We start from the raw sequence: 14,786 nt of genomic DNA on the forward strand, positions 1-14,786 counted from the left end.
GAATCAGGATCAAGTTGACCTTCTAAACAGTCCCATATCCCCTAAAGAAATAGAAGCAGTTATTAATAGTCTCCCAGCCAAAAAAAGCCCAGGACCAGACGGGTTTAGTGCAGAGTTCTATCAGACCTTCAAAGAAGATCTAACTCCAGTTCTGCACAAACTTTTTCACAAGATAGAAGTAGAAGGTATTCTACCCAACTCATTTTATGAAGCCACTATTACTCTGATACCTAAACCACAGAAAGATCCAACAAAGATAGAGAACTTCAGACCAATTTCTCTTATGAACATCGATGCAAAAATCCTTAATAAAATTCTCGCTAACCGAATCCAAGAACACATTAAAGCAATCATCCATCCTGACCAAGTAGGTTTTATTCCAGGGATGCAGGGATGGTTTAATATACGAAAATCCATCAATGTAATCCATTATATAAACAAACTCAAAGACAAAAACCACATGATCATCTCGTTAGATGCAGAAAAAGCATTTGACAAGATCCAACACCCATTCATGATAAAAGTTCTGGAAAGATCAGGAATTCAAGGCCAATACCTAAACATGATAAAAGCAATCTACAGCAAACCAGTAGCCAACATCAAAGTAAATGGAGAGAAGCTGGAAGCAATCCCACTAAAATCAGGGACTAGACAAGGCTGCCCACTTTCTCCCTACCTTTTCAACATAGTACTTGAAGTATTAGCCAGAGCAATTCGACAACAAAAGGAGATCAAGGGGATACAAATTGGAAAAGAGGAAGTCAAAATATCACTTTTTGCAGATGATATGATAGTATATATAAGTGACCCTAAAAATTCCAACAGAGAACTCCTAAACCTGATAAACAGCTTCGGTGAAGTAGCTGGATATAAAATTAACTCAAACAAGTCAATGGCCTTTCTCTACACAAAGAATAAACAGGCTGAGAAAGAAATTAGGGAAACAACACCCTTCTCAATAGCCACAAATAATATAAAATATCTCGGCGTGACTCTAACGAAGGAAGTGAAAGATCTGTATGATAAAAACTTCAAGTCCCTGAAGAAAGAAATTAAAGAAGATCTCAGAAGATGGAAAGATCTCCCATGCTCATGGATTGGCAGGACCAACATTGTAAAAATGGCTATCTTGCCAAAAGCAATCTACAGATTCAATGCAATCCCCATTAAAATTCCAACTCAATTCTTCAACGAATTAGAAGGAGCAATTTGCAAATTCATCTGGAATAACAAAAAACCTAGGATAGCAAAAACTCTTCTCAAGGATAAAAGAACCTCTGGTGGAATCACCATGCCTGACCTAAAGCTTTACTACAGAGCAATTGTGATAAAAACTGCATGGTACTGGTATAGAGACAGACAAGTGGACCAATGGAATAGAATTGAAGACCCAGAAATGAACCCACACACCTATGGTCACTTGATCTTCGACAAGGGAGCCAAAACCATCCAGTGGAAGAAAGACAGCATTTTCAACAATTGGTGCTGGCACAACTGGTTGTTATCATGTAGAAGAATGCGAATCGATCCATACTTATCTCCTTGTACTAAGGTCAAATCTAAGTGGATCAAGGAACTTCACATAAAACCAGAGACACTGAAACTTATAGAGGAGAAAGTGGGGAAAAGCCTTGAAGATATGGGCACAGGGGAAAAATTCCTGAACAGAACAGCAATGGCTTGTGCTGTAAGATCGAGAATTGACAAATGGGACCTAATGAAACTCCAAAGTTTCTGCAAGGCAAAAGACACTGTCTATAAGACAAAAAGACCACCAACAGACTGGGAAAGGATCTTTACCTATCCTAAATCAGATAGGGGACTAATATCCAACATATATAAAGAACTCAAGAAGGTGGACCTCAGAAAATCAAATAACCCCCTTAAAAAATGGGGCTCAGAACTGAACAAAGAATTCTCACCTGAGGAATACCGAATGGCAGAGAAGCACCTGAAAAAATGTTCAACATCCTTAATCATCAGGGAAATGCAAATCAAAACAACCCTGAGATTCCACCTCACACCAGTGAGAATGGCTAAGATCAAAAATTCAGGTGACAGCAGATGCTGGCGAGGATGTGGAGAAAGAGGAACACTCCTCCATTGTTGGTGGGATTGCAGGCTTGTACAACCACTCTGGAAATCAGTCTGGTGGTTCCTCAGAAAATTGGACATAGTACTACCGGAGGATCCAGCAATACCTCTCCTGGGCATATATCCAGAAGAAGCCCCAACTGGTAAGAAGGACACATGCTCCACTATGTTCATAGCAGCCTTATTTATAATAGCCAGAAACTGGAAAGAACCCAGATGCCCCTCAACAGAGGAATGGATACAGAAAATGTGGTACATCTACACAATGGAGTACTACTCAGCTATTAAAAAGAATGAATTTATGAAATTCCTAGCCAAATGGATGGACCTGGAGAGCATCATCCTGAGTGAGGTAACACAATCACAAAGGAACTCACACAATATGTACTCACTGATAAGTGGATATTAGCCCAAAACCTAGGATACCCACGATATAAGATACAATTTCCTAAACACATGAAACTCAAGAAAAATGAAGACTGAAGTGTGGACACTATGCCCCTCCTTAGAAGTGGGAACAAAACACCCATGGAAGGAGTTACAGAAACAAAGTTTGGAGCTGAGATGAAAGGATGGACCATGTAGAGACTGCCATATCCAGGGATCCACCCCATAATCAGCATCCAAACGCTGACACCATTGCATATACTAGCAAGATTTTATCGAAAGGACCCAGATGTAGCTGTCTCTTGTGAGACTATGCCGGGGCCTAGCAAACACAGAAGTGGATGCTCACAGTCAGCTAATGGATGGATCACAGGGCTCCCAATGGAGGAGCTAGAGAAAGTACCCAAGGAGCTAAAGGGATCTTCAACCCTATAGGTGGAACAACATTATGAACTAACCAGTACCCCTGAGCTCTTGACTCTAGCTGCATATGTATCAAAAGATGGCCTAGTCGGCCATCACTGGAAAGAGAGGCCCATTGGACACGCAGACTTTGTGTGCCCCGGTACAGGGGAACGCCAGGGCCAAAGGGGGGGAGTGGGTGGGTAGGGGAGTGGGGGTGGGTGGGTAAGGGGGACTTTTGGTATAGCATTGGAAATGTAAATGAGCTAAATACCTAATAAAAAATGGAAAAAAAAAAATAAAAGTAAAAGATAACCCCACTAAAAAAAAAAAAAAAAAAAAAAAAAAAAAGTGCTGTTTTTCTAAATTGTGATAGTATCAGACACAAATTGTTTTTTTGCATGTATTTTGTTGTATTAGTATAATTGATTTACTAAAGTCTACTAAGAATAGAGCAACAATATGTCCCAGGGACCTGGGGCAGCCCTGTTTGTATTTGATGTCATAGGGTAACTATTAATGTCTTAATTAGTTAAACAATTAAACTTAATTTTAATTAAGTGGCATGAGATGTTAAATTATGTCTTGAATATTGATAATGGTGCCTTCTATTTTCCAGGTATTTTAACAGTAGTGATAACAATTTACTGTACTGGGGATTGGATTACCCACCTCTTACGGCCTATCATAGCCTCTTATGTGCATATGTGTGAGTTCTTCTTTTTTAATATACCTGAATATTTATGCTCTTAGATGCTGTGTGATCTGACTTATTAAAAGAGTTATTGTTTGTAACTTCAATTGTTTTACAAGCTTAAGGATCACTCTCAGAATTTGAACATTTCTATAGCTTGTATACATGCTAGAAAGAATGCAAGGCTTACATTTGTTTTGGAGAAGAGATGTTACCAACTACTAATTGGCTGCCGAGCAGTGTCTAATATAAGACTGCTTTCATTTTTCTGAAGTAGCCAAATAAATGAAAACTGTAGGTCCAAATAACCTTAACTGCTCTGCTTAGTTAGAAACTTGTACGATTAGTGTCCCCCAACCCCCCACCCGCCACACCGCTCTTTTCTTTTTTAAATGAAGTAGTTCATAGACAAGGACTTCTGTTTTGGTGGGGACCCAGTTCACCTCTGTAGCAGTTTCTCTTAGACTTGAAGTGTGTCAGCAAAAATTTTAGGAAATTCTTTACTTTGTTACGATTTATTATTCCAACTTTTAACTGTTTGATGCTTTATAAGATGAATGTTCATAGTTGGAAGTAAGGCTCCTGAACTTGATGATGGTTAGTTATGCTTCGTAGGATTCAGAGCACTAGCTATGACTGAAAAGCTTCATTTACCGGTAATAATGACTGAGCTTTAATAAAATTCATGATCATTATGTTTATTAAAGGCATTGTCATGTTACCTAAAGAGAATGTTTTTAAAACGTGATGTGATGAAATGTGACGTCAGATTGGTTTTTATACTAGGATGGTGTGGGTCAGACGTCTGCACACTGCATGGTTTTACTGGAAGATGAGCAGGGCAGAGGCTACTGTTCTGTATCCTCAGTGAATTTACCTGATTAATACAAGGAGTAAAGCTTCAGTTTTGACCCTGTCATCAGCAACAGAGAATTCCTAAAGTCCTGTGTTCTCAGATGTCCTAATTACTAAGCCTGAGCGGAATAAAGTGCATGTGTATATGTTTGATCTGCAGGGCAAAGTTTATAAACCCAGACTGGGTTGCTCTCCACACATCACGAGGCTATGAGAGTCAGGCACACAAGCTCTTCATGCGTGCCACAGGTAAATCAGCAGTTGGTACTGGCTCAGAATTTCAATTCTTTATAACCATTTGGGTAAACTGATAAAAGTACTCAATTGAAAAAAGTCTTAGCTCTCTCTCCACCCATCTCCTCCTTCCGCTGCCACCTTGCTGTTTTCTTTCTCAATAAACTTCACATGGAACTGTAAAAAAAAAAAAGAAAAAAGAAAAAAAAAGTCTTACTCTTGTTTCTTTTTGAGACAGTGTCTCACTATGTAACTCTGGCTGTTCTAGAGCTTACTATGTAGACCAGGATTATCTTGAACCCACAGAGGTCCACCTGCCTCTGCCTCCTGAGTGCTGAGATTAAAGGCATGTGCCACCATGCCCAGCTATTGCTCTAATGGATTTGAAATTTATAGTTATGCATATGCATGTAAATACTGTAGACTAAAAGTATTTGTAACCTTTACACCAAGAGTAAAAGTGAATCTGGGTATTTCATTTTTATTATATCACTTGATCCTGTGAGAAATCAATTGAAACGAACAGTCTTACTCTTATTTAAAGCCGAGGAAACTACCAAGGCACAGTTGCAGGAGGCAGGAACCTTGTCATAGGTCAGATAGTAAGAAACTGAAACTGTAGTTGTCTGTACTGCTGCTTCGGTGCACTAATCCCAGGCTCCTTCAGCCTTCTGAAGGCAGCCTTCATACATTGTGTGGGCTGTACATTAAACAGGCCACTAAACACCGCCCCCCCACCCCCAAGGGACGTTGGGGATTAAACAAAGGGACTTAAGATGTTAGTGAAGCACCTCCCCCTGAGCTATATCCCCGTCAGCAAGGTTAATTGAGCATCGTTGAGTGCTTGCTTCTCTAGGAGACTGACAGTAACGCGCTTTGATTTCTGTAAAAGCATTACATAACTAAGACTCTATTCTAGCTCATACCTTTTGTTGTTAATTAGCCTAGGTACACAGTGTGGTCCCCTGTCATAGACTCTCAGGCCCAGGAGGTGACCCGTGTCTGTCTGTCTGTCTGTCCTTTTCATATCTCTCCTCTTTTTAGTGCTTTAACCTTTTTTTTTTTACTGCATATTAATCCTGTGGTTCACAGCATCCAAACTAGTATCTGCATTTCCAAGAGTTACAGCTTTTGGGGCAGCTCTAAAGAGAGTGGTAGGCATTAAAAAATTTCTTTCTTAAATCAGGATAGTAGACTTTTTGGATAGCACTGTTGTCCTTTGTTCTAAAAGGACTACTGTTTTTTTGTTTTTTTGTTTTTTTTTTCTGTTTTGTCCCTGTTTTGTTGTCCCCCCACCATCCCATCCCATGCTGGACACACACACACACACACACACACACACACAAAACTATCTTGTGTGTATTTCCACCTTACCCAGGCCTCTTAAGCTCCTTTTTTATTTTATTTTTTTTTGAGACGGGGTCTTGCTGTGTTTTATTGTCTCATGGCCAGTCTGGAACTCATTATGAAGCCCAAGGCTTCATCCTGCTGATGTGTAAAATAATGTTCATGAGACTTTCTCCAACTTTTTTCTATGCATTAACTTATAAAAGTTTATTTATTTTTATAAATAGTAGCACTAAAGGTTCTCCTTTGAGTTGTTCTTTTGAGCAGGACATTTGGAGTATCCAGACGGAGAGAATATGCTGTGTCTTCCTGTGCTTTGAGCGTTCATTTGATGCCCAACTCAAAGCGGCAAGAGCACAGCTCTGACATCGTCTAGTGATGCAGCATTATAACTAGGCATAGGCAGAGGGAGTGGAGGCATAGGAGGACAGTGGAGGCTGTAGGAGGACGGTGGTGGAGGCTGTAGGAGGATGGTGGTAGAGCTGTAGGAGGACAGTGGAGGCTGTAGGAGGATGGTGATGGAGGCTGTAGGAGGACAGTGGTGGAGGCTGTAGGAGGATGGTGGTAGAGCTGTAGGAAGACAGTGGAGGCTGTAGGAGGATGGTGGTAGAGCTGTAAGAGGACAGTGGAGGCTGTAGGAGGACGGTGGTGGAGGCTGTAGGAGGATGGTGGTAGAGCTGTAGGAGGATAGTGGAGGCTGTAGGAGGATGGTGATGGAGGCTGTAGGAGGACAGTGGTGGAGGCTGTAGGAGGACGGTGGTGGAGGCTGTAGGAGGATGGTGGTAGAGCTGTAGGAAGACAGTGGAGGATGTAGGAGGATGGTGGTGGAGGCTGTAGGAGGACCATGGCGGATGGCTTGCTGGAACCGGATGACCTCATCTCATCTGCTTGTGTTTCAGTTCTTGCTGCTGATTTGCTCATTTACGTACCCGCGGTGCTTTTGTACTGTTACTCCTTAAAAGAAATCTCACCTAAGAGAAAGGTAACTGCTAACCCTGCTTGACATTTCATCTCTGAGTCAGTGTGTTATTACTAGCCTATTCAGGATCGACTTTGAGGAAGCCCTGCTCTTTGGGAGTATATAGGATAATGAATATTTTATCTTCTATTGAGTAATTTGCATTTAAAAACCAACAGTTTAACTTACAACAATTACTTTAAGTGCTTTCTAGTAATAACAGGATGCGTTGAACTTTAGGACTGCTGCACTGGTAACCCACCCTGCTTTACTTGTTGCTAAGCTCATAATCAGAATTTTGAGCTGGCTTGTGACAAGGACTCAACTAAAAGGCATTTTGGAAAGTTTGTGTGTCTGCCCACAGTCATGATCAAGTCTCCTTCCTTGAGAATTTTACATCGACTGATTAGATAGCCAATCATTAGATCAAAACTGTCTTTCTGGATGTGGTGTTGAGGGCATCTTTAATTCCAGCATTGTGGGAGTCAGAGGCAGGTGCATTTCTGTGAGTCTGAGGACAGCCTGGCCTACTTAGTGAGTTCTAAGACAGCCAGCGCTACATAGTGAGAGTCAACAGATAAAAAGTTCCTTTCAGTAATTTAAAGTATTTTCTATTGCCTTCATGAAAATTTTAGTGTCTTAATAGGGGCTTTTGAAGTAGAATATTCTGATTAAGGAAGTACGTTTTTGCCATGTTAGATGCACAGTACACATCACTCTACTGTAGTAATGATCTCTTATCCACCATACTTTTCTTTACAGATTGCTAGTGCGTTATGCATATTGCTGTATCCAGGTCTTATTCTTATCGACTATGGACATTTTCAGTATCCTTTATTAAATTAGACATAAAACCAGTTACATATTATGATCTAGGCTCACTGCATAGCATTGCCATCTGCTGTTGCTGTATATGCTACTGTGCTTATACAAACTCTTTTCACTTGATAGAAAGGGTTGAAATAAGTCAGGTGTTAATTAAATCTTAAAGCTTTTGAGTTGTGTTATTTTTGTGGGGATACTTTTTAAATGATTATTCTTTTTGTTGTTGTTGTTGTTTTTCGAGACAGGGTTTCTCTGTATAGCCCTGGCTGTCCTAGAACTCACTTTGTAGACCAGGCTGGCGTCGAACTCAGAAATCTGCCTGCCTCTGCCTCCCAAGTGCTGGGATTAAAGTCGTGCACCACCACGGCCCGGCGTAAGGTATTTATTGCCAGTAGTATAATTACTGTTTTTTTGTGTCTATGTATGGATGTGTGTATGTGGAGATCAGGGCCCAGCTTGCAGGAGTTGGTTCTTTCCTTCCACCGTGTGGGTTGTAGGAATCAGGTCAGCAGGTTTGGTAGCAAGCCCCTTCACCCACTGAACCATGTCACCGGTTCTAATTGCTCTCTTTCTTATTTACCGCGTGGGCTCTAAAAATGCAGCGATTCCCTTATGCACAGGGAGGTGTCTTTCTCGTTGTTGTGGACACTGTGCGGATCCATCATTTTCTTTTTTAAAGCTCATATTCTTTAATTTCCTTGTTAACTTTCTTGCTTGTCTCCTTTCTGTCTGATCTTAATAGCTAGTTGTTAGGTTTCTTTTTTCTTTTTTTTTTTAAATGTTCCTCTTCTGCATGTTTGCCTTCTGGTTTTGCTTTATAGAAAATTACCCTGTCTTTGCCATGAACACCTCGATTCCATTTGTCTTCTTAGACATATTTTGAAATTCTAATTAAAGTTTTCCTTCTTTTCCGCCCCTTTTTCTTTTGATTCTTTATCTGATTGACATATAGAATAAAAGCAGCATACAGAGACAGCAGTAATTTTGTTGTCATAATTAAACTTGCTACCAGGATAGTCTTGTTCTCTAGATTTGGCACCTTTTAATAATACTTTTAATAATACTTTTAATAATACTTTTGTGAAGTGGTTTAACAGAACAAGTCTATGGTATCTATATTTATAATTCTCAGTTGCTGTGTAGCGATTTAGTATACTTGAGATTGCTTTGTATATATTCTTTGTAGACATTCTTTATCACTTTAGTGCTTTCAGGTCATATTTAGAAGTAAGCTTTTATTCTAGATATATGCTATTTTTAAATCACGCAAGAAATATGCTCTGTATGATGTAAACTGTCTCTTAATTATTGAGCTAATTTCCTTGACACGGGAACATATATAATTCTGTGAGTCTTGGCTTTGCGTTGTGGGGTGTTCTTGGAGTATCTTGGGACTGGGACCTGCTAGGGTCACTGGCATTTTGCTTAGCTCTAAATTATAAGCAGATGGAACTTTACCACTCCCTGCCATTTTTTTGCTTTTTACTTGGCAAGTGTTTTAAAAAAGGCCTCAAAGGAAAGGGGTGAGTACCTTTTAAAGCATAGAATTCAAGATTTTCAGAGAATTTATTTGCATGCTTCTCTGGAGGAAGGTGGTCTTTGTCTTCGGTGGTTTCTCCTAAATGTGCTGGCCATGGGTGAATGGGAGGAAAGCTGTTGCGCCATAGACTTGTAGATCTTCATAACTACAGGACGGATTGGTCAGCTTACACTGGAGGCAGTGTGGGAGGGTTTGCCAGAGCCCTGCTGTAGAGTGCTGTCACTTTAGAGCTTGTCATGCTATCTGCTTATTAGAAATACTCCTACTTGACAGTTTTCTTTATGGCTGCATCCCTTCAGGCCTTTAGCAAAGGCATCCAAGCTAAATGCTAATTAGGATACTCATGCGTCCTTAGCTGGAGAAACGAGTCTTTTATCAATTGAAAATTTCAGCTATGTTGTGAGTGGTGTCCCATTTTAAATCTTTATTGGTAGTGCTGGTAGACGATACTGTTAGATTTGTAGTTATTCTATTAGATGCCAGTCACACCCCTTGTCTCTGTCTTACCGCTCACCTCGCCTCTCTGTTCTAGGCTTGCATTGTTCATTAGGATAGCCTGTACTGTCCTGGCTTCTTTCCTTCTGTGTTGGCTGCCGTTCTTGACAGAAAGGGAGCATGCCCTGCAGGTTGTTAGAAGACTCTTCCCTGTTGACCGTGGACTGTTTGAGGTATGATCGAATGGATCCATCCTTTCTGTTGCTGACCTCCTCTGTAACCTTGAGGAGCCCGTGTAGGCGATACCCGGAACAGGAACTTCCGTTTCCTCCTCCAGTCAGTTATTTAATAACTGCCAATGTAGTGCCCCTAGCTCAGTTGGCACTTTTTAGTGCCTTATTTGAATAGGTAATGTTTTTGCCATAACTAGGTCCATAATTCAATTGTACATTCTTTCTAGTCAGATTGGTCCATAACAAAAGAACATTAGATGCCGCAGCCACCAAGTTAGTTAACAAGCCCACTACTGTGTTGGTTCATGATCTCTTAGTTTGCCACAATTATTTGTTAAGCTGATAATCCTGTTTGCCTTAGAAAGATCTCATCATTTCTTATGAAATATATAACCTTCACCTGTGGTAATTTTTAATGAGAACCTTTCATTTAATTCTAGTTTAATCACTCTTGTTAAACTTTTATTGCATGAAATAATTTGATCATTTAGAATTAGTAATTAAGCTAAACAAACCATTTATTTCTGGAGCAAAAGGTCTTTTAATAAACTTAGAGACAACATATTTATAGATAATTTGCTTTTTAATAACATTTCTTTTGAAAAGAATTAGAAAGCATTTCTAAGTTTTGAGTAGATAATTTCTATAAAATATTTGAAAGAGACTACGTATTATGTTTATTGCTGTGAAGGTAGAGGGGTGTGTGACAGTGTCAATGTATAGTACTGTTGATCCCCATTGTGGCTAACATCACTCATTACGTGCTAGACCCTACCACATAATTTTCACGATCCCTAAAATGGTCGTTGTTCCTGTCGTACAGATAGAAAACTGAGGCCGGGCATTCATAAACCTGCTTTGTGGCAGAGTTGTTATTTCAAATCTTAATAACCTTAACAGCAAAGAAAAACTTGATTTAAAAAAAAATACAATAGCTACCTTTTATATGCTGTACCTCCAATTTCAGAAAGTGTCCATGATGCTAAGTGTGGGATAGTGTCAGGTCAGGCATCATAGTGTATCACCAGTCCCCCAAGTGTCTATGATGCTAAGTGTGGGATGGTGTCAGGCACATTCATAGTGAATCACCAGCCCCACCAGTCTAGATCTGGTCTTTGACCCGGAAGAGGAAGTGGGCAGAACACTTGTTAGAGGCCATCACTCTCTTGATGTCGTCCTGCCTGGACCCCTGTGAGAGTCACAGCTGTGAGTGGATAGATTTTATTATCTAGGGAGCTGAAATAGCAAATTTTATCTTGAGTGAGCCTAGCACAATTTCTAATGTTTTAAAACTTCTTGATTTATTAGCCATTAGTGTTGGCATTACTCGTATCTATTAGATAATGTGACAGGAAGTTAAATTTGTAATAAAATGGGGCAAATGTAATTAATATTTATTTTATAAATTTGGGGAGCTTTTTGCTTATATTCTGCTTTTTGAAGAATATCAAGTGTTTATTAGGATATAGATTATAGTTTACTCATGCTTTACATAATCTGTATTTCAAAAGAGAAAGATGTTTGAGGCTGGGAGTGTATATTTTTAGTGCTTGAGGAGTTTAATGTACGTTCTTATGAATGTGAATGAAAGTTTCATGTCTTGAAAGTTTATTACCTGGAGATTATAGGCTGTACTTCATGGGGTTTAATATTTCCTTCAATTATATCAAAATGTAAAAGTAACAACTCTTTTTCTAAAGGATAAAGTCGCTAATATTTGGTGCAGCGTTAATGTCTTTCTGAAGATTAAGGACACTTTGCCTCGCCACATCCAGATAGCGATCAGGTAACTAACAAAGTTTCTATATAGTACTGTATAAGTCACTCTTCAAAAACACTACAGTACTATGCTACTTATCTGAGCTGCTTACTAGTGGCTTTCCACTTAGTACAGTAAAATTCTGTGTCCTGCACCTCCTTCCCCCCAAACAAAGTTTTTTGTATAGCCCTGGCTGTCTGGCAACTTTCTTTGAAGCCCTGGCTGGCCTCAGAGATCCATCCACCTGCCTCTGCCTCCCCAGCTGGGATTAAAGATGTGACCCACCATGCCCAGCTTGCTCCTCTCCTTTGCTCTCCCTCTTCCCCTCCCCAGTTCGAATTATTTTATGTGGACATTTGTCCTATTTTTTTCTTTAAATAGAACATACTTTAACTATGATTTAGTATTATTTTGAAGATTCATGATTTTTATAGGTGTGCAGCTAACATCAGCCAGAAAAATACAGCAAGTTAGAGAGAATTGTGTTTGTGTGAGTTTATCACGGTACTTGGCTAATGCAGTTGTGAGGAGTTGTGGGGGTCTGGCTAAGGAAGCAACCAGTCCACAGGGTACGTCAGGAATATCTTGGGAAGGAAATGGAACTGGCCCACAGTGACTATCAGGAGGGCTTCCAGGACATTGATTGCTAAGCCCCCAGGACAGACTCATCATTGCTTGACATCATTAGCAGATAGTATTGCCTTTCTTGTGGGCTCTGACTCTCAGAATAGACCCTGTAGCCCACCCTCTCAGGAAGTGTGCAGAAAGGGAGGTTGGGGACTTAAGCCTCACCACTCACAAGTTACAGAACCACCCAAAGTGAGGAGGTGAGGTTTTGTGTTGAGACATTATCTGTCTTCGGGCTTTATGGGCTGTTTGTCACAGTTCTGAGATGGCCCGTGTTTAGCTTTTCTCCTTATTCATCAGCCACATCTAAGAGAAGCTGTATAGCTCACTCCTGTAGTAGTAGTCAGAGACTATTAATCTCAGAGTCATAGGTTTGAGCCCCATGCTGGATGCCAACTGTAGCAGTAGCCAATTAATCTCTATTTAAATCAGCCCGGTGCTGGCACATTTCTCACTACCCAGCCAATGTTTTGGGTTCTAAAATGAAAGACACATACACATGGCCTTATATTTTAATATGTCTTAAACAGGTCAATGGCCAGGTCACTTTTAAACCTTCACACAGATAACACATTCTCTCCTCTGATATTCCTGAGTTATTACTTACTAAAACCTGTATTCCACATTGGCTATCCCGGACCCAGGCCTCTTGGGCTGAGTTCACCAACACCTATGTCAGGGCTGTGTTCTCTGTCCAGCATGTCAGGTCTGGCATCTACTTTCCTGGCATGGTGGCTTTCTTTTCCCTCCCTCAGTCCCTTGTCTGGGAATGCTAAAAGTTTCGCCTCTGTCTCCCTGCCTAACCATTGACCACCAGAAATTTTATTTACCAATCAAAACCAACGGGAGGCAGGGACCCTCAGTGTCTTATGTGTGGATTCTTCTACAATTTTGGGGACCCAACTAACATAATACAAATATTAGACTAAACCACAACATACTCTCTTATGATTGGTTCTTTCTGGAGTTGAAAAAGATTTGTCAACTTTTGCGGAGTGAGGGCCAGGACTCTTCTGGAAGTAAAGTTTTTGAATATTTGTGTTGAAAATACAGTGTTGTCTCCTTAGGCCTATGGGGTTTTCTCTTTCTTTCTTTCTTTCTTTCTTTCTTTCTTTCTTTCTTTCTTTCTTTCTTTCTTTCTTTCTTTCTTTCTTTCTTCTTTCTTTCTTTCTTTCTTTCTTTCTTTCTTTCTTTCTTTCTTTCTTTCTTTCTTTCTTTCTTTCTTTTTGGTTTTTCGAGACAGGGTTTCTCTATGTAGCCCTGGCCCTCCTGGAACTCACTACTGCCTGCCTCTGCCTCCCAAGTGTTGGGATTAAAGGTGTGCGCCACCACGCCCGGCCTGATGGTGTTTTCTTATTTTCTAGTGTTTGGTAATTGCCCTGCAACTATGACACATGATATTACATATTACATGATATATCATATGTGATATTAAATGCTGAATGACATATACAGTACTTAGTATTGTTTGATTTGTATTATGTAAGAATTGTGTACAAAAGTGTATACATATTTCAATGTGTTGTTTTATTCACATTTTAATTTAAAATTTAATAAATAATAAAGTTTAATCTGAGATCATCTTGGATTATTGAATAATATAATCTTTACTTTAAAAGTTAATTGTTTTAGCTAGATTTCTAATTAAAAAAAACCTATTTCCTTGCCTTTTAGCTTTTGCTTTACACTTTTGAGCTTGCTTCCTGCATGTATAAAACTGACAGTTCGACCCTCTTGTAAAGGATTCAGATTTACTCTGGTAAGTTTCTCATTTTTCTTAAGAGACTTAGTTCTTGCTATAGCTGACATTTTTAAAGACACCTGTAATCACTTGCTTGGGGTAGGACTGAGTGGGCTGCAGAACAAAGCACTGATCATCTGACACACTGGCCTCCGTCCTTGCAAATGCTGGATTAGGCCGAGCAGTCAGAACCTTCAGTTCCGTTCACTTTAAGAACCGGTGGGTGTTTTGCTTTGTATTGATTGGTTGATGAGGGTCACAAAGGCGGTAATAACGTCTGTCCGTCTGACGCTGTTGAGCAGGTGGCACTATGTTCTGCTGGTGCCGACTGAGTCTGTGATGTGCTGGTGGAAGGAGAGATCTTGGAGGAGGACTATAGACTTGCTGAGCAAGTGGGATTTCAGTCAGCTTTGGGAGGCTAGACAAGGCTTGGAACTTCTGGACAGCTGAAGGCAGAAGACAGACAGCAGGATGGGAATGGATGTTACATGTGTCCCTGTCTGTTTCTGTGTGTCACGGGTGGGTGAGAAAAATATAAAAAAATGGGAAAAATTTCAGAAGATGTCAGATGTTTGGTTGAGAAGTGTGCATAGGACAGGCACAGAAACAGGTTTGGGAAGAGAAGATAATGGAAACGTTTGGGTTGTTTGAAGCA

General features: G+C 40.1%; 1 protein-coding gene across 12 annotated transcripts in view; it reads left to right on the forward strand.

Moving 5' to 3' along the window:
* The window catches only part of Alg6 (asparagine-linked glycosylation 6 (alpha-1,3,-glucosyltransferase)), a 47,865-nt gene that overhangs the window by 19,026 nt on the left and 14,053 nt on the right, over positions 1–14,786 (forward strand). For 3 of the 12 annotated variants that reach the window (XM_006503158.2, XM_017320256.2, NM_001081264.1), the window contains exons 4-11: positions 3,503–3,592; positions 4,593–4,681; positions 6,913–6,995; positions 7,734–7,798; positions 9,134–9,319; positions 9,869–10,004; positions 11,705–11,790; positions 14,065–14,149. In XM_006503158.2, the coding sequence (XP_006503221.1) occupies positions 3,503–3,592; positions 4,593–4,681; positions 6,913–6,995; positions 7,734–7,798; positions 9,134–9,319; positions 9,869–10,004; positions 11,705–11,790; positions 14,065–14,149 (820 nt within the window). Of the gene's footprint in view, positions 1–3,502; positions 3,593–4,592; positions 4,682–6,912; positions 6,996–7,733; positions 7,799–9,133; positions 9,320–9,868; positions 10,005–11,704; positions 11,791–14,064; positions 14,150–14,786 lie in introns of those variants that run through there. The other 9 variants (XM_017320257.1, XM_030253605.1, XM_006503155.1 and 6 more) reach the window with 9 other exon arrangements.

The sequence above is a fragment of the Mus musculus genome, chromosome 4 (assembly GCF_000001635.26).
Source record: "Mus musculus strain C57BL/6J chromosome 4, GRCm38.p6 C57BL/6J".
Lineage (NCBI taxonomy): Eukaryota > Metazoa > Chordata > Mammalia > Rodentia > Muridae > Mus > Mus musculus.